This window comes from Micropterus dolomieu, linkage group LG11 (assembly GCF_021292245.1).
Source record: "Micropterus dolomieu isolate WLL.071019.BEF.003 ecotype Adirondacks linkage group LG11, ASM2129224v1, whole genome shotgun sequence".
NCBI lineage: Eukaryota > Metazoa > Chordata > Actinopteri > Centrarchiformes > Centrarchidae > Micropterus > Micropterus dolomieu.
The window spans coordinates 20,339,572-20,362,216 of record NC_060160.1 but is presented as its reverse complement, the minus strand read 5'-3'; the positions used below and the strand labels follow the sequence as shown (position 1 = coordinate 20,362,216).

Here is a 22,645-nt window from a genome sequence, read left to right as displayed (position 1 = left end):
AATCACATCCAGCTGCTGAGAATGGGATCTGACATGTGAAACCACTACACACACATACTCACTCACTCACACATCGTGATGCAACATACACCAACACTACAAGCCAGGGGCTGCTTATGCATGGATGCACGCATGCTGAGGCACTATAATATATAAAATCTATGGTTAAAGTCAAGCGCATGAACAGAAAGACAGTCAGACCTTAAAGAGAATGTTTTCATTCTTAGTTAAGATGTTTTTTATTCCATTGGTATGTACTGAAATATACAAAACACTGACACCTGCCAATCCAGCGGCAACAAAGACAGGAAAAGGACAACAGGAAACAGGAACGTACTCCCAAAACACACCAACAGAGTAAACTACAAAACTGTAGCACTATAACTAACTCCCATGTGAACCATAAGGTAATTATACTCCATTTCCTTTCTGTTCACAGTCCAGACAAAAGGGTTGTTACAATGGTCCAGACAACATAATGAACAAGGAAATTGACACCAATATTTTGTTCTTTAAAAACTAGGTTGGCCACCTTTGGTGATGCAACACTTCAGATACCTAAAGGGCATCAAAATCACATATTCCAGAATCTGCGTGCTTAAAAAGTCACATTCATGAATACTGTGATACTACTGAAAAAGATACACTAAAGCATGATGCTGAAACATAGTGTCTGTGCTGTTTTAGCCTCATGCTGAACAGAAAAAAGTGGCTCCATTATTGCATTTACTGACAGTTCAGGGTTTTTGTCTTGTAGCATTGAGCACATTCATAATGTTCATTTGAAAAAGGTTTGGAAACACTGAAATAGTTTTTGTTATCATATTTGGTCAGGGTATGTTGGTCCGGTTTCTTCAGGGGGAAAGTTGATAAAACTTGCACACTATTAGCTGCCACTAACAGATCCTACTCATACTGTTATGAAGTTAATAACAAATGGTGAAAAAGCATTCAATACTGTGCAATCAGCATCAACTATCTGCTGATTATCGCTGGGTAAAATTTTGCACCTAGACTGGACACTCAAAAACGGTTTGCTCTCTGTAGCAGCGAATAGTGTTTCTATTCAATTGCTATGTTCAATGGTAATATAGTGCAAAACTCTACCACAAGTATGAAATACATTAAAAGACATACAAATATATGTGATAGTTCCAGTTTCATGCCAAAGGACAGTCTCACAAACAGTTCGTAAATGAGAACAAAACTTGTGTTTTAAATTCTCAGACTGTAAATCCCTTGTGAAAAGTGCCCTTTACTCCTGGGGTAAGCTCTTTCTCTGATCTCTTCTCTCACATAGTCATATTATTACTCAAAGCTATCCAGAATTGTGTGTACAACAACTAAACCACTACGTTCAGCTTGCATATTTTGCTTTGTGACTGTTCTTAAAAATGAACCAAACTTGAGCAAATCCATGGAATGTATTGATTTCGTGCAAAAAGAAGATGAGCGCTCTTCTCTCCAGACAGTTTCTTAATGCGTTTCTGTGCCACGCATCTCCACCTGCACGCTGCTTGTAGCAGTGCTTCATGCTACAAATTCTAGGGTTTCCCCCACTTTTAAAGCCTCCGGAGAGTTATTCTCCACCTGATTGGCTTCCCTCCATTTCCAAACAGTTCTGGAGGGAAAGCCCAAGGCTCCCAAAGCTTCATGAAAAAAGTCTCTGTGACAATCTTTGTCCTTAATACATGCTGTGTAGTAAGCCCCCTGTGCCACTAGGGGTCCTCTTCCATGTCATCCAGGTTTGGAGCCATGATGAAGTGCTTGGGGTAAACCAGACTGTGCTCATCTGCGTACTCCTCCCAGCGTGCGTCGTCACTCTCGTGGGTGATGTATCGCTCACCTCGCCGCGTCTCAAACTCCCTGAGGTCCAGCCATGTCTGATAGTCCTGAGGCAAAGAGACATTTTGAATGAATTCAGTAAATTGTCCTCATTAGTGAAGATGTATTCCTGAAATTAAAAGAGTAAATTCCTTTGAACCCAATGCTTTCAAGCTCGGCTTTCACTTCATTTATTTACAGGCTTTTAGCATGTCTTAGTCAGACCTGCCATATTTTTATATATTTCTAAGTGGTTTTATGTTATTTAAAATTGGTGAATCCACAGGTTCCAGTCTATGAATGGATAGTGTGTCAGGGTTCCAGGGATATTAGAACTATGTTGAATATTTTGAACCTTATTAATGTAAAAAAAAATTCTGACAGTTCAAAACAACAACATTTTGTAACTCTTATTATTCTTTTTTCTGACTTTTATTTGGGATAATCTTATTCTAAATCTTTGAACTATAGTTTGCATAATTTTGGGGGTCGGAAGCAGGTAGTATAATGTTGCCATGGAGTGAGTGAGTAGGCTAAACCACATGTATGCTTTAATTTTCTTTTGTTTGCCTTTTTTTTTAATTGTTCACATTTCGGCTAATTTACACCAAAAAAGTAATGCTGAATTAGCCGTTAGCCTTTTGTGTTTGCACTGTAACCACAGATTTACAGACAACAATCAGTTGATTACTGTTGAAAAGAAAATATCCAAAAGCGATGATTATGAGGCACTGTCCTTGGAAAGTGGGTCAGCCTGAATCTAACAGTATGTTTGTGTTGCGTCAAATGGGATAAAGTGCCAGAGAAAATAAGCAAATAAGTCACCTGTAACCAGGGATGGCTGAGACACTTGTCGACGCTGTACCTCTTCCTCATCTTGACTTGGAGAAGATTGTTGATCAGATCTGTGGCTGTGAAAGAAATCGATAATATGCAGACTCTATCAATAAGTTGTTGTGTCAGTGTCAAAGAAAAGGACAAGACTCTCTAAGCAGTTCACACAGCAAATGATAACTATCATAGCACATAACAGCAAGAATAGGGGTTGCTGTAGTTTGTTACATAAGCACAAACACCTTTTGGTTCACCATGTTGTCTTTCACACTGTATGTCGGGGGAGCTGCAGCTTGGGCAGTTGGGGGAGATTTGAAAGTGATTCATCTCATTCGCAGACAACGAAAAGTCAGATCAAAGTTCAGACGACCCAGACGTGTAGGTGGGGAGGACAGCTCTGAGGTTACATGTCTAAGTATCAGTTTGACACTAAACTACAGGTACCAGCAGCACTAATAGGCGTGAAGTTACCGGCCACATTTGATCAAGCATTGTTAAATATTTTAGCTTTACTTTAGTTTACTTCAAGAAACAAAATGAACAAACTGTTCATCTTACCCTCTGTAGAGATGTCCTTCCAGGGTGTAGGTGGGTACATGAAGGCAGCATTCTGGATTTGGTCATTAATGTCCTCGTCCTCATTAAAAGGGAAGGTCCCGCTCAAGCTCACGTACACGATGACTCCCACTGACCACATGTCTAAGGAGCGGTTGTAGCCTTTACTGCGCAGCACTTCTGGAGCCAGGTAAGCCGGCGTGCCCACTACAGAGCGCCGGAACGACTTCTCGCCAATGATACGGGCAAAGCCAAAGTCACACAGCTTTACCTGTCATAAAGCATAAAAACAGGGTCAACATACATACACACAAATGCGGACAGAACAAAAACATACATATATGAACAAATATTCTTTTTTTTACCTGAGGAAAGGGCTCTGCAGAGGCCAGTAGTACATTTTCGGGCTTCAAGTCACAGTGAACAATGTTTTTGAAGTGCAAATGTCTCAAGGCCACCAGGATCTGCAGCAAAAAAACCCACAATGTTGCTAAAAAAATCCAGATGACAATACTGTAAACGCTAGCATCTAAATGTTTCAATGTATATAGAGTATCGTATAAACAGGGTAATGTTTGAATAATCTAAGCAGTAGAATCTATGGTGCTGCCATGTGGAAAAATACCAGCAGTATAAGCAAATGCCCTTAAATACTTCCATCCTGACCAGTACCTTCACATAAAGACAAATGATCTCATCTCATCATCCCATCTATATTCGCGAGGCCTGGCGTAAGCTAGCGCTGCACGCTTGTCTGCCTATGGCCCTGTACCAAAACCACAGTGCGCCTGGCTCTCCTATCCTGACCCTGACTTTGACAGAAGTCCTCCTGACCACATCAGAGCCAGGTCCCGCCACAGCTAATGGGGCTGTTGTTAATGGCCCCGCTCCTGTTTGGAACACGGGATCCATTGAGGCCCAGGGGCCTGCTGCTCTTCTAATCAGGCCACAAAGCCACCAGCACACTGCAGGCTGTAATCCATGGCCAGGGAGGAGGCCGTGATGCCATGCAGACCAATCTGGTAAACACCACTGCCCCAATCAGTTCGCCACAAGAATAAACAGGCCCTGGCGCTGGAGCACAGGCTCATGCACAGTGGGCAAACACACCCCAAAAACAGAAGGGAGGACACAGGGAGAGAGGAAAAGAAAGCAATGATAAAATAAAGCACAAAAATGGTAGCAAGAAGGTGAAGGAGGGCACCATTTTAAAGTTTAAAATGTGAAAAGGCAGACACATGCTGTAGCTCTTATTGATTATCAGTTCATTTGACCGTGATCAGCTGCTTTCACAGATAGTAACAATATAGTGGCATAAGGCTACAGGGCATTCCAAAGATTTTGATTGAGATGGAGCAAAGGGGTGAGAAGTGTGTTTCGTACCTGTGTTACCAGGAACTTGGTGATTCGTTCAGGCAGTTTGCTCTTCTCGCTGGACAGAATCATCTCCAGCATGTCGCCATGCAGCTTCTCCATAACCACAAACACCCGCTCGGGCGTCTCAAACATACACTCCAAGTTGACGATTCCTGGGTGATGCAGATTCTGAAGAAAAGCCCCAAATACATTGAGTCTACAGTGATTCAGGAGCAGTGAGGGAACAACAACTTAGGAAAGACATTGACATATTTGCTTATTAGTTATATCGCCATTTTGTGCTATCATTGATAGATTCTGTTCATTACCTGTAATATTGCCACCTCATTCCTCAGCTGGCTCTCCTGCTTGGTAGGAAATCTCATCTTGTCAATTACCTTGATTGCCACATCTCTGCCACTCTTTCTGTGTTTGCCTAAAAGTTAATGGGATGAATAACTTTAACATGCCTGCACATTTAAAATAATTCAAAGTAGAGCAATATTATGTAAAATGTATGTGGTACTATATCAAATGCGAAACATACCTCCATATACGATGCCAAACTGGCCTGATCCTAGCACCTCATCAGAGAATATTTGGTACACTGAGGCAATATCCTACACACAGATAATTTGCTGTTACTGTTGAATTTTACTTTTACTGCTTTAACATTTGGTTAATTTTCCATGCTGACATTGGCAAAGTGTACTGTTACAATGACATCACCAAAAGCCCAGAAAAAAATGTAGCTCTTGCTATATATATATATATATATAAACATATATATAGTATATTTAACTTTCACTCAATGCAGAAGTGGAACTGAGACAAAAATCCCTTCCAAAAAATGGGTCTGCAGCTTCCCCATTGCAACATAAAAGCTTCCACTGTAGGTTTTGTTAAAAAAACTGTAGGATTCAATTTCAGATTTTACCACAACAGCTACTTTAATAGCATATGAATGCATGTGCAGACTGTGCAGGGAAATTGTGCAACAGCATCTCCGAGAATAAAGAAGCCCCACTCACCACATTCTCCTGGATCTGGCAGTTGGACACAGATATGCTTATGGACAGCTCTTCTGGAGAGAGAAAACACATAATGACTTCACATTAAACAACTGAAAAAGGCCACTTGACCAATGCATCATGCAGCCAGTGAATCCTTAAGTAATTGGAGGCGCATAACTCAAATACTAGTGTTTTTTTGTTTTTTCCAAAACCTTCAAGCTTATTGCAGCTGCGTGCAATAAGTCACAGCTCCACATAATAAGGCATTTTATTAGACAATAAACTGGCTTTAAAATTGATCTGGGAAGCTATGTGTGACTGAATGGTGCAAGTATGCAATGTATTTCATAACTGGGAATTAAGACAAAAGCCAGAGATAAAAGCAAGTAGAAAACATGATGTTGTGATCGTTTTCACTAATGCTACACACAAAAATGTAATTTAAATTTTGAATGAGAAATAACCACATAATACACCATTTACCTAGAACCTCAAATAATAGCCCACACATTGCTGTTTTTGTTGTTCAAGACCAAATTCACTGACCTGAGATAATCTCTGTCTTGACTACTGTGGGTGAGACTTTCTGCCTTCGGTTTCAGTCATGTCAGTTCATTTGTCACTACTGTCACTTCCTTTCGCCAAACGCAGGGTTTTCCCTGCCTATCAAAAGCTAAGGCCAGATTTCTAAGTGTTTTTTTGACCACTTCAACCAAGGTGGTGCTTTCTATTTAGGCTAACCTCAAACTTTTCAACACACATAATCAAGGAAAGTGAGACTTTTCGTTTGTTGTGGCCCTCGTAGTTAGTAACTTAGTCTTGTGTTGAGTCAAGAAAACTGACAGGGAAAACCCAAACTTGTCTGATCTAAGGCACACAGTCAGAAACTGAAAACATTCCTCACTGACAATAAAATCTGTCATCATCATCACTTTTGCATTTTAAAATCTGTCTTCTTTTCAGAATTTAAGAGTTTTGCCAGGCAAAAGGTTAAAAATGTTCAATGAAACATCACTTAAAACTTTTATTCAGTTTTTTCACTTGAATGCATGGCACCTTTAATCTCACCCTTCGGCACATGAAATTCCAGTATCAAATTTAACACATGATCGGTTGTCTGAATTCCAAAAAATATCACCTTTTAGAGGAAGAAAAGCAATGTTTCTATTTAATTGTTCCATTTCAATTTGTTTTCTCATTTCTTCCAAAATAAGCTTTATGCACAAGAGAGCTACAATCTTTTACTTACTATGATCTTTGCCGTGGCCAGCAGCACTGGCCACACTGGGCTGTGGGGTGACGGGCATCAAGGCCTGTCTGATGGCCTTCTCCCAGCCCTGAGCCACCTCCATGCCGACTCCTGAGGCGGCCAGAGCGGGACTGTGGTAGTGACCGCAGTTGTTCTCCCCTACATAGTAGACCATGGTGGCTGTGATGATCTCAAAGCAGTGTGGGTTGCTGCCTTGGGCCAGATTACTGTAGTCTTTGGACTGTTCCACCTGGAGGATCTCGGAGAGAGGGATTTCCTGTGGGAGTGGTGAGGTACAGAGATTATAAAAACAAACAAAACACAAAATATTATATTCTGCGTTTCTCACAAAAATAGGATCCAGAACATTTATCAAGTGAGAGCTCAAGCTTTTCTTTTTCCTTTCTCAATATTTCTTCATTCCACTGAGTGTTGTCTGCACAGCCAACCAATACACCTGAGGCATAAACAACGTCTTGGCGTAAAAAACAAACAAACAACACTCCTCAATACAAAACAGTGTAAAATACACACATACTCAACCACATTCCTGCCTAGGTGCCATTTACATTTATTATATACATAATTTTACCTTGGGAGGAGAGGTAGAAAACAGCAGAAAAAATAAAAATAAAATACCTCATTGGATAATTAAATATATACATTTTGATCCAACAATAACATTTTGACTAGACAAAAGCTAAAAGTAAAAAAATAAAAAGGCAACAGGTTTCCTTAACTTAAAAAAATCAAGTTACCAATTTTGTAAAAAAAACAATACCACTTTTTTAAAGTTGATTATCTCATTTAAAGAAATTTAAACAGAAAATGTTATTAGAGCAGAAGAATTCTTAACCTACGGGTGTAATGCACCACCTCAACAATAGCAAAAACAGTATTGATACAAGTAGTAACACTCACACACTCCAAAAGTCTCCACGCTTCTTGGGGATAATCAAAGTGCTGAATATAAAGTCCCAGCTCTAACTTTACTCTTCTCTCTCTTATGAGCACATACAGAGAGGACAGTGAGAGCACACTTTAAAAGTCCCACCTTCCCCTTCAAACTCACTGTCAAATCAAAGAGAGGAGGGAGGGTCAAAAATTAAAAAACACAGCAAAGTTCCAGCCAATGGGGGCTCAGAGAGGCACACGCTGTCCCCTCCGCATGGCTCACCACAGAGTTTCAGATGAAGTGCTTGTGGTTAGCGGGGCAGGGTCACGTGAGTGAGTCCTGTGTCGGCTCAAGTGCTCTGGTTCCCTGATTACAAGGCAGGGACAGCCAGAGGCCCCATCTGACCACGAGCCGCTGGCGCTACCGCTAGCCACTGAGACGAAAGACAAGGCAACTACCGGTGTGTGTTTGTGTGGGTGCAAAATTTCAGTGTGACAGGACTCAATCTGGCAGAGACAGAGAGAAGCCCCCACACCCCATAAAAGGTTCTTCAGAGAAAGCCACAAGTACAGGGGTCTCATCTTCAAACGCAGAGCCGTTATGGCTTCCAAATGGAGAAAATGGCTGCCATGCCTGGCAAGCTAGCCACCACGCGACCACCACTAATCAGATTGGAGGTATAAAGAAAAGGGAAGGACAGCCACACACTGATGAGCAGCAGGCTCAGAAACTTCAGGGAAATGAAAGGAAAATGCCCAGGACAGACGCTTTCCCGGATACAGACTGAGCATATGGATAATCTGTGGTTTCGGGGAAGAAACCGCTGAAAGGACTTTTTTTCTACTATATGTGCAGGAAATCAGCTCTATCAGGGATAGAAATCTGCTACTATGAAGCAACGAGCACGGGACAAAGACCAAACTTTGAAGCGTGAAAACATGACATTTACAGCTAAACGTATAGCTGAGTGCCAAGTTGATAATAAAGAACCACATAAAGCTGCCAGTGAACACACCCTGAGGAGTCAGCCCCTGCTGAGGTTTCCTCTCCAAGGCTTTAGATGCAGGGTGTGACAGGATAATTGGGAGAGAAGGATGAGGCAATTAAGTATTTTTCAGGCTTGTTTCAGCATAAGAGGGTGATAGCGAGAAGGAGAAAAAAAGCAGGACTATAGATACAGCTGTGTATCAAACCACCTGTTTGACACACACACACACACACACACACACACTCTCTCATAGTGAACATGCCGACTCTCACACTGGAAACTCTGCTGCATCATATACACCAGCCCACTGCCACACAACTCTGACTCGAAGCACACAAAGGACATGAACAATAAAATAATTACAACCCCCGCCCTACACAAACACACACACACACCCACCAACACACATGGAAGTCTTTACCTTGCAGGCTGTAGTTCCCTGCCTTGGTCCTCAGTGTGTAATTACAGTGCTATTAAGCCCCTGCGGGCAGTGTAATGACTGACTACGCTGCTGGCAGTGAGCGGGCAGTGTCACACACTCTCCACAACTGATTTTACATATCGAAATTGCAGCTTTTCACTCACAGCCATCACGTACTTTGGATTAAAAAATATTAAAAATCAAAATTTAACATCTCCTTGTCTTTTTTTTAATTCAACAATTTCAGAGAAGAATTGTGTATTAAAATTGTCCAGTTAATCCAGACTAAATTTTTACTCTCTCATCAAAACCCCTTCAAATGTCCAATCTGTTCTGATACACAACAGTTAAAGAGGACTACTGTAAGTGAGTCGTTCCTTTCATTTCATGCAGGAACAAGACCAGGCTGCAGGCTAACAAAAACCACGGGGGAAATTTCAGTGGCCGGGACTGACCTCAGGGTAGTTTACAGTTGCAACACGACAGCCCTCGAGCTGAGTCACACAGCTACCACTGGTGAGATTCTATTTACATACCTCTCATAAGTGTGAAAAACAATAATGTTATGAAAATGACTTCAACATCACCACTTTTGAATCATAAAAAAGTAATGGCATATTTTCAATACTTTGGAACTCTAATGGGGGCTTTTATATTATCAACCATGGACTCAACACTAAATACACTTGCATAAAGCTGCTCCATTTTCTGACAGATTAATAAATGCTACTGTGTGTTTAATGTGTAGGACAAGACACAACATTTCCAAGAAGAGGATAGTTTTATGCTTACTTTGTAGAACTTGGCCCCGGTGTCGTTCTGGAAGAGACTCAGACTCTTGCTGTCCAGCCTCCAGTAATGTCTCTTCCGCTGTTAAAAGGGGGAAATGAACACCAAGTTAGTCCAAATGACAGAACACACGTGACCTACCAATGTTACAGTACTTCAAAATTTAGTTTCATGAGGAAAATACCTTCTGTGCTGAATTCAACACATGTGAACAGCTTTGGAGAAGGAGTTTTCCCCAGCATACAGGCTAAGCACAGTCCATTTGAGACTGGGCTCCTTTGTTGGGCTTTTGGGGTTATCAGTCTTACCAGGTTGTCCCTGCTCGTATAATGAACCATCCAGCCCTCCTTCACCACAGTGGAGCTCCGCCTCTTGGTGTGTTTGATGGACTGGACCACCCGCATCAGAGGGATGTTGCTGCTAGTGGAAGGGCTAGACACACACGCACAAAAAATTTAGATTTCATCGATTAATATGAAAATTAGTTATTTTTTTAGAGGTAAATATAATGAAACAGTAACGGGTTACATTTAAATTGACCTGTAGCTAGCTCATGAGATGTTTAACATTTGCTTCTCTAACTACCCAGAGTCTGGTAGGTCTTTCCTTAAAGAAATCCTGCACAGGAAGTAATGCATTTTATGTTTGCAGCAGTGGCAACTCTACTCAAAACATAAAACACATGCTGCTGGTGTAGAATAAACATAGGAATTGGGTAGTTAGACCTGGTGATTTAAAGAATAACCGCAAAGTCCCCGGTTTGAGTCACTTGTCGGGCATGTGACCTTTGTTGCATGTCTTCCCCTTGTCCCAATTGTTTCCTGTGGCTGCTCTTTACTGAGCTGTTAAATAATGGCACATTTAGCAAATATATACATATATATAAATAAATAGAACTGGGTAGCTGGCATGAACTGTGGCTGAGACAACAAACATTACCACCAACACTTTTTCAACAGGAAATCTAGAATATCTTGGCACAGTGTCATGCCAGCCACAATGTTTGTCTCTAACTGGGGTACCAGAAATTTCAAACTCAATAACATCTAATCAAATCAACATGTTCATACCTAATAGTCTTGATGGGCTCTTCGTCCTTCTCTCTGTCCAAGAAGGGAGAATCCATGTCGAACATCCTCTCATCTGGGGTGGAGGGTTCCTCTGGGTCGTCCAGTCCTCTGCCGCCATCCATATCTCCACTGTCCACCTCCATAGTATCCATGGTAGTGTCGGAGTCTGGGCCAGGGCTGGCTGGCTCTACACATGTACAGTAAATATGCAAATATTTGAAAGTGCAAATGTTAGAGATGTAACACTGTCACTGTGAATTTGGAAGTAGAACTTACCTCCATTGAAGTCCACCTCCCCCAAACAGTCTCTAGGTACCTTTGAAGCACATCGTTTATGGCAGTTGAATCTGCAATCTGGTAGATGAAATAAAAGAAATTCAAGATTCAAACACATCATAATTATATGATGCACCACCAAAATACACACTTTTCATATGCAGTGCTACCTTTACACTGCATGCCCTGGCGAAAGAGACCCTTGAGCAGACGCTTGCAGTACTGGCAGATTGTGGGACGAGTGTAGGTGTGAATAGCGAAGGTGTGCGGCACCTTAACCCGTCCCAGCACCATCTTCTCCATCCAGATAGGCCTGCCGCTCCAAGACAGGATCCGCTTCCCTGCCTCCTGATGGGACCTCTGCTGTGGGGGTCGGAAGGATGGAAAAACAAGAAGACGGAGGGACATTGGGAAGAATTAAAAACCATATGCAGGAAGGAAGTGAAGGGAAAAGTAGCGGAAGAACAGCCTCAAAGGGAGTATTTGAGTGAAAGGGAAAGACATGAGTGAATGATGACATGGCAGTAGAAGAAGAGAAAGAAATCAGTGGAAAAGGGAAAATGAAATCTGTCATACTGAGTTAGCGTGACTTTGCATATCCCGGCGGTTGAAAAAGGGTTATTAGATTTGTCATGTTTTACCACATATGAGCATTTATTTCTGATTGTACATGAATAAATCATGCAGTCTGGAAGCTCCTGACAGAAATGGGAAGGACGCGTCTTTCATTTTTGCCAATAAGTTAGTAGATACATAAACTTGGACTTCAATGGACTTTTAATGTCATTAGCATAATTACATTTCCTGATGTGACCTTTCGTGGGGATACAGACAAGAGGGGAATATTCCAACGCGGACTTATGCAAAAACTGTTTCATAAGACCTCGCTGAGGATCTCTCCACAGAACAATGTGCAGCTCAATTCAATTTTCTGCATCAGTGGTATTCTACAACGGGGCCCATGAGATCCACCCATGGAAAAGAGCCAAATTTGATAAGTTTAGACACGTTTAGCAGTTGAGACAAAGCTCGTGAGCAGCATGCAGATTGACTGCCTCACATTCTTGGCCGATTCACCTGGCTTCCAGTCTGATATAGGATGATGTCTGAACTGCAGCCAGCTCATTTAATGTGTGAGGATAAAACAAAAATCATTGCATCATTCAGAGGATAAGCAGATACTGATGTCTTTCCAACTTTTCACAGTGCTCTTTGCATAGTTTTCTTAATTTTTATCCAACCAGCCAATCACAACTCACCTCATCCAGGACGACCACGGCATTTTCCGCAGGTGCCGGTCGGGGGACAGAGAGGGAGGGTCCGGGCAGTGAGACATTGGACAATCGCCTCTTCCTGACACCAGTACAGTTATTTGGGATCTTAAAGGCGCAGCGCTTGTGGTAATTTAGCCCACATCCTTAAAACATGAAAACACAAATGACACCAGTCAAAAAAACTTAGGAATATTTAATACTACAGGCTGCAGAACATCAAACAGTGAGGTGAAAGAGAGGTGATCATATTTTTATTCCGCAAATCTGCAACAAGATGGCTCCTGACAATTAAGCTTTAAAATGAAAATTTATGACCATGAATGTTTCACTGGCTTGTTAGGCTTCACATGTAGTCTAATAACATGAAAATGAAAGAGTATAATTCAAATCTAATCCAGCAAGGACAGAAAATGAAAGGCGAGCCGACGCGCCATAATTCCGCTGGGATCTGAATGTCAAGCATTTCACTGGCTCCGGCACCCGGACCAAATCTTTCTTGTTTGCTTGTATACCTCCCTGATACATTTTTGAGGTCAGAGATCTGGTGTGCATCTGTGTGTGAGCGTGTGTGTGGATGCAGTATGGGATCCAGTAAAAGGTTAGCTCAGTGGCTTGGCAATGACACAGCAGGGGTTCTGTGGCATTCAACGAGGTGTTTGCGTGTGTGTGTGTCTAACCTTCACATTTGAGTCCCTGTCGAACGAGACCCCATAGCATCTCCCCACAGTAGTCGCAGAATGTGGGGGCCTTGTAGGAGTGGACATAAAGGGCATGGGGTCGGATCTGGAAGTCTTCAACTGTGGCTTGAGCTAGAAACAATACACAAGTGTATAACTGAAACTTGGCGAAAGCAAAACAAATCTGGAAAACCATTTATATGTAATGACAAAGGAATCAAAGAGACAAGAAGAGAGCAGCAATTTATCATGTGTATTTGGCAACTTTTTCACATTATTATGTTATTTCTCATAAAACCAGCCTCACTATATGTGAGATATGTGTGTATGTAAATGAGAAAGAAAGTAATGTAATAGGACTGAGATTCCCTTTGCAAGTGCTCCGGCATAAACAAATATGTGATTTCTCATGCAAGTGCTACATCTACACTGCTGCAGTAGGGGGCGCCACATCTGCAAAGACACAATTTCATCATTCCATGTATCAAAGTGATAGGGCACACCCATAAGATACCAGATAAATGTAGAATGATCCTGTTGTATCAGTTCATCTTTGTTATCATGAGCTTAATATCAAAACCAGTGGAGCTGTGGATACTCTCTTCCTGTTTCTCTCTTATTTTTCCTTCATGTCTCTGTTGTCGTGAGTCACACAGACACAGTGAGCTCATTGCTGGAAGCAAAAGTAGGTTCGTCATGTCTCTGAATCATCAAAGATGTGAAGATGAGTAAGATATGGAGGTGACTGGGGCCAAACCTGTACGTACAACTGAATCTTCTCATGAGAGGCTGTTCCTGTGCAATCATTTATCAGGCCGTAGTGACCAACAAGGGAATGGTTAATCTTTACACTCGGGTTAAAGACTGAAACCTGTGTGGTGGTGATGGTGATGTCATCTTATTTCATTTTCTTTGAGGGGATTCAACTAAACACATTTTCTCTTGGACAACAGTGGATGGCTCTGACGAGATGCAGATTTGAACAACAAATATAACGTGAAATATATCATTTCATTTGCCAGGTCCATATAAAGAAAAAAGAAAACATCCTTTAAGCAAGAAAGAGAGAGATTTTGAGAAAAAACCTTAGATGTCACAGAAATCCTCATAAGCAATAAAAAGCCAGTCACACTGAATCAATCTGATCTGTTAATTTGACTAAAGAATGGCTGGTGGGTTGATTTTCACAGTTTGGGTTTGATTTGAAAGAGAAGAAAGAACTCAAGCAGGTCACATGTCATGGGCCGAACATAGCTCCCCGGCACAGACACATGAAAGGGGGCATTCATGAGCTTTTTCACACACGTCTGCAAAACAACTGGCCGCTTTTAAACAGTCATGCTGTTATGTAATGCTCATCATGCTAATTAGCATCAAACAACACCCAACATAAACTCGACACGTTGTTTTCCACAGCACTTCTCACGAGCGGTGAGGCTTACATGAATGTGCTATCTGTTTGCTTTGAGGCACTGAGTTTCCATTTGGGGGGCCACAAGATTCCATCTGACAAAAACAAGTTTGCCATATTTATGCCAAAAACGAAAGCATTGTAAAATATCAATATCACACTACCAGCAGTGGTGAATAAGGAGCTTGTGAAAGTGGGTGGGAATTTAAGGGAGTGAAAAACAGAACAAAGGGACTATCGGTCAGGCCAAACCTCAAACCTCATGGGCCGAGATGGCCTGCGCAGTGTCCGCTGTGTCCAGGGCCGCCCCGCACATCAGAGCGTGTTTACACTCTGCGGGTCTACTACAATCACTTACTGCAGGAAAAACAAGCCCTCTTCTTTGAGCCCACAGCCAAGAAAAAGCCACTTCTGCCTCCCTCTTGCAGCGAGAGAGATATTCAGACTCTCTCCCACAGCCGCAGAATCCAACAACAGGTTGGTTGAGGGAAACTGAACGGAAGATGACAGGAGACAAATTGCGGGGCGGAAAAGGTTCATATTTTCTCTGAAGCAAATGAAAGGCTTGGGAACGTGGCTCTCTCAGCTCGTGTTTCTCAAACAAAGATCAAGTGTCTGACATGCAAAGCCCCTCTCGCGAAGACGGCCAAGTTCATTCAGTGGTAGATGAAATACAAAAAACAGCGTGTGTTGTAATGTAGCAAATGCAAGATAACATCCGCCTCTTGTTACGGTTTTCATAAGGTATATCTCAGGCTATAAATTGCCAGGCTCTGCTGTGGGAGCTTACATGTGCAGATGGATTTAATGAGGTAGGAGGGATTATAATGAGAGAAAGCGAGTAGGGAAAGAGAGCAACAAAGACTGACACAAAAGAGAGCACAAGACAAACACAGACAGTCAGAAACAAAAAGAAGGAAGTTCTCCAGTCTTTAGTCTACATTCCTCAGCCCTGATGCCTGAACTACCCTCAGATCCTGAACCTATACAATCATCCCCTGTCTAAATCCCTGCAAACAATGCTCGCAGCCCAGAGGAGATGGGGAGATATTCAGCACAGGTGGTGTCAGGTGCTTCCCGGTGGAGACAGATGGAGCAGGAAAACAGATTAGAGCAGAACAGATACTCTATTGCGTTTGTTGGTCTCAGCACTGCGCAGGAAGCTGATTCATTCACTGCAAACACCTGTGTGGCCGCTAGAAAGGCGGACAATCTGATGGAAACTTTGATGAGGAAGAAAGAAAACGCACTTTTATCAAAAAGTAAAAGGCAGGGGAGTGAGTAAGTGAGTGAGTGAGCAAGATGGTAGCGTGTCGGGTGATTCACTTGTAGTCATTCAATTGACACATAAAACATAACATAAAATGGCGCAAGAATAATATTTTACGTGGGCAGTGACGTTTAAACTGAGTACAGAGGACTCTCACAGCAAGTATCTGACCCACTGAAGTGCCCTTGAACAAGACACGACAGGCTGTGTTCAACTGGGAGGTGTGTCTACTAACACAAAAAATGTAACACACCTCCAGTTTATTAGTTATAGACCAATGTTTGGACTTTGAAACACTGTTTATACCGTTTGGTTGAACTTTTGCTAAATTTTTCTCTTGTTTTGGAAGACAGAAGAAGCAAGACCTTAAGACGGTTTCTCTCTGTTTCTCTCTTTAGACAATTTGTATACAATCTTTGCTGATGTTTCAACTGATATATTCCACTCATACATACATACATGGAACACATATGCAAAAGGTCTCGCCTTCTTTTAAGTTACTGCTTTCAACATTTAATAAATGTCTCTTCCTGACTCTGATCCTAACCATATTAAATTATTTGGATAGCTCATCTAAGATACTCACATTAAGAGGTTTAAACTTTGTTGTCTTCATTCTGTGCCTTTGTATTTGCCAAGAGTAACAGTTCACAAATGTTAACTCTTTTTTTACTCTGAGTCAATGGGGAGTTTATTTTGCCTTCACAAAGATGCTGAGTAGCAATTCATTTTACCACAACTTTCTTCATGTTCAAACTAATCTGAGATGCAAATGGCAGCTTACATACCAGAGAGCACCACCTCTATGAGGTCTCCTTCGTGGATGTCTTCTGCCGAGGTGAGCCTCTGCAGGATGTTCTCATCATTTAAGTCATGACGGAACAGCAGGATCTTGTCGTACATGCCGAAGAAGCCGCACTCTGGGAACTGGAGAGAGGTGGAGACAGTAGAGTAAAGATATTAGTCTAGTTCTCAGTTCTAATGATAGAGGTAATGTGTGTACGCACAATGTCTGGACATTAATGGTTAGTGCAGCGTGATGGGCCCACGTCTCATACAGCAACTAAGAGACAAAGAATGAGAAAGAGATACAGATCAACCCCATTACTCTGACTTCAAAATCTTTTCTATAGCAAACCTGTATATTCACACAAGTGCACACACACACACACACACACACACACACACACACTCATTACATAATTTCCATTGGCTTACATTACCATCAGTATGGGAATTGGAGTATTCTGAACCCAGTGGCTCATGAAGAGAACTCCTGCTCAGACCTCCTTTTATACTGACTATGAACACTATGAAATAGGAGGAAATACCACTAAAAAGGACCCTCCAGAAGACTGATTTTCCATTCCACAATCAAAATTAGTGGTCAGCATTTATTTTATTTTCAAGTCATAAAGTCATGGCTCTCTCCTTCCTGCCTGTTTTTGGAAATTGAGAGTCTTTTATTTCATACTGTTTCCAAGAATACAGTGACACCTCAATGCCAACATGGAATAATCATGAAAAACTACTCATAAATTGTTCTACTTAAATAATGTAATGGTTGTATTGTTTTAATAAGTGCACACAATGAAAAGTCATCTGGATTCCAGCATTGCCAAGATCAGCAGTCACCGCCGTCTGGGCCAAACTAAACCTACAAAAGCAAGGTCCGACGTGGACCTAAGCGCCCCGACGTAAAGTCACATGATCAAGGAAGGGAGTGGAGAGGGAGACGGAGAAGAAGGAGGTAAACATCCTGAGAGGAGTAGAAGAGAATCAGCTCACAGGAAGTGCAGCGCCAGTCAATATTGAGTCACGTCCTGTATTAAAGTCAGCCCATAGCCTCTCGGAGAGCGATGTTCTTGACACAAGGCAAGGGCTACAACCAAATTATATGAGCACATACACAAAAAGTATAGAGAATGTAAATATCTACTGTAAACAAGCACAGGCAGCAAACTAACTTAACACTGAAGCTTGCACAAAGAAGGCTCCTGTTCTTAATACCAGGAGGGAAGGTTGCTCTCATGTTCTGCATAGCGTAACATCACTTCACAAACCTGACACTGAAGAAAAAACTGATTAACTGTAGATGGATGTTCAGAGCTGTCCCGCATTGTTTGTATCAAAATGGGAATTGGGGCGCAGTAATTTTACAACAAGGCTTGAGCCCAGCCTCAGTGCCAAGCAGGCTGGTACAGGAGGATCCACCAGCTGTTTCCCCTGAACCAGGGTCACACACAATAGGCCATACAAAACAATGCCACTATGGCCCAGGAGCGCTAGGATTGGCAAAGCATCTGGGCACGGGACACACAAGACACCTGGAGCCTTTTAACTGCCAAGAAACACAGATACAGAGACAGCAAGACAGATTGATGGCTCAGGAAAACATGGGTGTATCAGATGACTCAACAGAGCCTGAAGAATGAACCATCAGAAGGCAAAAATGTAATTCTGCACAGACATTGATGACTAGTGAGCCCTGCTCTGATCTTTCAAGCAGCAGAGTGGACTAGTGGTTGGACAGAGAGACACTCCAACAAAGTACCTGGTCCCCCTGCCAACATCAGAACATAAAACATGACTTCATGTACAGCAGTGGGGCTTCCCCATGAAAGACCCACCAGGCACTGGGTCCTTAGAATATAATTCATGAACTGTCTATAGCTTCACTCTAGGAATAAACAACATGCAAGGTGAAACATCAATATTCCTCAGTGCACATATTATGCAATAGTTGCATTGCAGACAGGGTTGTAACCATTGTTGGGCAGTAGCGTCGCTACAAGTAGCGCCGTTACTAGTTTAACTACATTTCTCAGTAGCTTGGTGGTAGCGTTGCTATTTTCTGAATCAAATAGCTTTTCAGTAACAAAGCTCTTTTATCGCTACCGAGTAGTGCGGTAGCTTCCACACACGCTATATTTCCCCAAGCATTTCTGAAGGATCAGTAAGTGACGCCACGTAGCAAACCTGTCCTTGGGCTGATGTCTGCAACTTTGCTGTAGGGGAATAAAGACATGCACGACTGAGTTTACTTTCTATTGTGATAGTTACTGTAACACCTCTTGTGAGAAGGATCAGGGTCCAGCCTGGCCACCTCTTCCTCTAATGAGGAGGAAACTTTGATATGTAGTGGCAGAAACTTGTTTCCATGAGATGAGATGAGATTTTTCTCTCTCTCTCGCTCATTACCATGAATGTTTAAGTTGTTTAGGTTGTAATGTTGCCAGAGCACAAATTCACATATAAACAATAAAAAATATATAATTAATTAATAATGCGAAAATTAAGTTACTTTATTCAAACAACAACGGTTCTGTTTGTTGCATGAGGAAATACATTTCGCTGCAATGAAATGGCAGTAAGTTGGAGAGTTTCTGTGTGTCTGATTTAGCTCTCTCTCGCACACACACTGTTTGGAGCAGGTTTTTAGTCTTTCTTCTATTGTTACTGAGGAATGAAGTTAGTTCAATATAAACTAGGCCTATACTGTGTGTGTGTGTGTGTGTGTGTGTGTGTGTGTGTGTATATATATATGAATATATAGCTGTTCATATATATATGAACAGCTAAGATACTCAAACTCCCAGGCCTCTGTTAGAGGACCCGAGCTTGAGAATGATACATACTACTACAAGGGGTGAGAAGGGGTTTCTTTATATATATATATATATATATGTTTGTGTGTGTGTGTAATGACCTAACTATAAAAAATTAAAGTAGCTAAGCTACTTTTGCCAGGCTGCTGTAGCTTAGCTTGCTACATTTCACTTGGGGGTAGCTTCTGTGTAGTGAAGCTTCATTTAATGTAGAGTAGCTAGTAGCTTAGCTCACTACATTTTCCAAGTAGCTTGCTAAACACTGGCTGTAACTAAATGGTTATTTTCAGTGTCAATGAATCTGTCAAATATTTTCTTGATTGATACCGGAAATTAGTTATTTTGTCTATAAATAAATATCGTGTTTTGTCCACAACCCAAAGATATTCAGTTTACTGTCATAGCGGAGGAAAGAAACCAGAAAATATCCACATTTAAGAAGATGAATTTTTTTTTTCTTAAAAAATTACTCAAACCAATTAATCGATTAAAAAATTAGTTGGCGATAGTTGATATCTATTTGAGTAATCATTGCAGCTTTAATTGCAGAGGATGCAAAGAAAAGGCCAATCAGTCAGTAACCATGACACTGTTTCTGGAAAGATTCACCGCGTTCCAAATATAGTGATATATATATGTTCAACTCACCTCCAATGTATTGGGCTAGATAACTCACTGGAAGAGACTGCAAAACCAAAACTATCAGCATTGCTAGATACTACTAGGGGTAATAATTAAATGTGATCTAAGTGAAGTGACCTTTTGAATAAACATGGCAACTGAATTTGAAGAGGGGCAGTGGTTAGCACTGTCGCCTCACGGCAAGAAGGTCTTGGGTTCAAACCCCGGTGGCCCCGGCCTTTTCTGTGTGGAGTTTGCATGTTCTCCCCGTGTCCGCGTGGGTTCTCTCCGGGTGCGCCGGCTTCCTCCCACTATCCAAAGACATGTAGGCTAGGTTAATTGGTGTCTCCAAAATTGTCCTTAGGTGTGGATGTGAGTGTGAGTGTGAGTGGTTGTTGTCTATGTGTGGCCCCGCGATGGACTGGCGATCTGTCCAGGGTGTACCCCGCCTTTCACCCGATGTCAGCTAGGATAGCCTCCAGCCCCCCCGCGACCCTGTACGCAGGATAAGCGGCTGACGATGGATGGATGGATGGATGGATGGATGGATGGAGTGTTGAATCACTGCATCATTTCCATCTCAAAATTATCCCAATAACTGCTAGAGGTGGTCAAATGGAGGTACTGAGGTTGTGTGATGTTCATCATTATGCTTTTTTTTTTATTACACCACTACAAACTGAACACACAAAAAGCAAAAAGGTCCTGAGCTCAAATTCAGTGGGGTCCTACAGTATGTGACAGTCCAGATGTTATCTCCATATTGCAGTGGGCCTTCTCCAGGTCCTTCCCTCTTCTCGCTCATTCAAAAGAAACGCATGCAGGTCTCGTTCGTGTGTGTATGTGTGTGTGTGTCAGCCCTTTGATAGACTAGGACCTGACCAGTGTGTAGCTCACATCTTGCATTGTGCATCCTGGGAAAAGGTTCACTTTGCCATTACTACACGCAGGATAAATCCAGCTCTAGTTGAAACCCGCATAGTGCTAGTCAAACCAGAATTCCACCATGGAGATACGTGTTTGTAAAATGGTGATGTAAAATGTATTAAAGCTGACATACACTCACAACCACACAGACACCTCGCCACCGTGATACTGATAATACTTTTATTTCACAAACACTGTGGGCCTGTGGTGTGTTTGAGTGTTAGATATTCATCTTATGGAGACACCCTCACGTTCCCATATGTTACATAAGAGTCCGCCATTAATTAATCCCATTATAAAAATGCTTTCAACTGCATTAAAACTATTGCAAACACAAACATGATAAGCTAATAAACAGTGTGTGAGGAGAAAGTTTTGTTCAGAATGTAACACAAGGCACGTGCCTGTATAATGGAACATTTCCAACTCGCCCCCTCCTTCTGACATACCTACATCCTAAACCCTGTCACCCTCTGAGGTGATTAATTTCATGTGGCTCAAACCAACACTAGTGCAGGCAGTGGGGGCATCCTTCCTGAGCTGGCTGCAGTGTCACAGTGGGGTTTTCCTCCACTTGCCTTCTCTCGAACCCTGCACGCACACATGCTCGATGCCCAAATCTATCCAGCTGGTGTCACCCCCCTCTTGGCACCCTGTGCAACACTTTCCACTGTACAGAACAGGTCCCATTCCAAAGCTGGAGCATCTGCAGGCCCGCAATGGCTGCGGGGGCAGAGGACAGTACTTTTTTCCATGCCTCATTAAAGCAAGAGGAAGCCAGAGGTACAAGAACAATAGATTGGCATGTTTAGGACCCATTTTTTGCAGTATGTTGTTCAGATTATACAGATGAGGTGATAATTGATGGCTAACCTGAGACTGTGCGCATGCATAAAGCAGAAATGACTCTATTCACACACGTTTTTCAGCTCCCAGCATACATGCATGTAAAAATAAACCTCTACCGTGCTCCTGTACACATATGCACCCTCACACACCATCACCCACACATGCTACTGCATACATCTCCGAAAGCCCATAGTGACTAAGCATGTCTTTTGTCATCTTCAAACGCAAATCCATTCAGCCGAGCAGCGGCGACCACACACGCACACCAAAGACCCCGGCGCGGAGGAGCTGTGTGTGAGGTCCACAAGTCAGGCTGGAAAGACGAGTGGAAAGGGGCTTTGCAGTAGTAAGCTTTTGTTAAACGAACTAATCCGCCATTGATATGCTAAATCCTGTTATAAGGAAAGAGAGTGAGAGGCAGGGGAGATGAGGAAAGAGGGGAGTTGATGGTGGGAGAGGGCCAGGGAGCGGGACAGATCTGAAATATGGTCCTATTTCATTGGGAGCCAAAAACAAATTACCTCAAGACAGCCATGACAAAATGATCTGGTTTGAATAACCAAGTGTGCCATTTGGCATTCAGGAACATTGATGCTTTCTCTTGCATAGCTATTGCTATCAGTTGCATTGTAAAGCTCAAAATGATAAATTAGGGAAATGACTCATAGGTCATTACTCATCCACATACATCCAAATACGAATGTGACATTAAAACTGGGGGGGGGGGGGGGGGGGGGG

The 22,645-nt window shown here is 42.2% G+C and overlaps 1 protein-coding gene across 3 annotated transcripts in view; it reads right to left on the bottom strand.

Annotated features, from left to right (window-relative positions):
- Nucleotides 1-210: 210 nt before the first annotated feature.
- prkd3 (protein kinase D3) overlaps nt 211-22,645 on the bottom strand; it is a 37,915-nt gene continuing 15,480 nt past the window's right edge. For 2 of the 3 annotated variants that reach the window (XM_046062031.1, XM_046062033.1), the window contains exons 3-19: nt 16,691-16,829; nt 13,222-13,353; nt 12,530-12,687; nt 11,441-11,633; nt 11,271-11,348; nt 10,995-11,181; nt 10,233-10,356; nt 9,928-10,005; nt 6,832-7,108; nt 5,601-5,653; nt 5,117-5,189; nt 4,899-5,005; nt 4,597-4,758; nt 3,579-3,677; nt 3,217-3,484; nt 2,650-2,735; nt 211-1,892 (exon numbers count right to left, since the gene is read on the bottom strand). In XM_046062031.1, the coding sequence (XP_045917987.1) occupies nt 1,719-1,892; nt 2,650-2,735; nt 3,217-3,484; nt 3,579-3,677; nt 4,597-4,758; nt 4,899-5,005; nt 5,117-5,189; nt 5,601-5,653; nt 6,832-7,108; nt 9,928-10,005; nt 10,233-10,356; nt 10,995-11,181; nt 11,271-11,348; nt 11,441-11,633; nt 12,530-12,687; nt 13,222-13,353; nt 16,691-16,829 (2,388 nt within the window). In that variant the 3' untranslated portion in view covers nt 211-1,718. The remainder of the gene's footprint in view (nt 1,893-2,649; nt 2,736-3,216; nt 3,485-3,578; nt 3,678-4,596; nt 4,759-4,898; nt 5,006-5,116; nt 5,190-5,600; nt 5,654-6,831; nt 7,109-9,927; nt 10,006-10,232; nt 10,357-10,994; nt 11,182-11,270; nt 11,349-11,440; nt 11,634-12,529; nt 12,688-13,221; nt 13,354-16,690; nt 16,830-22,645) is intronic. The other variant, XM_046062032.1, reaches the window with a different exon arrangement.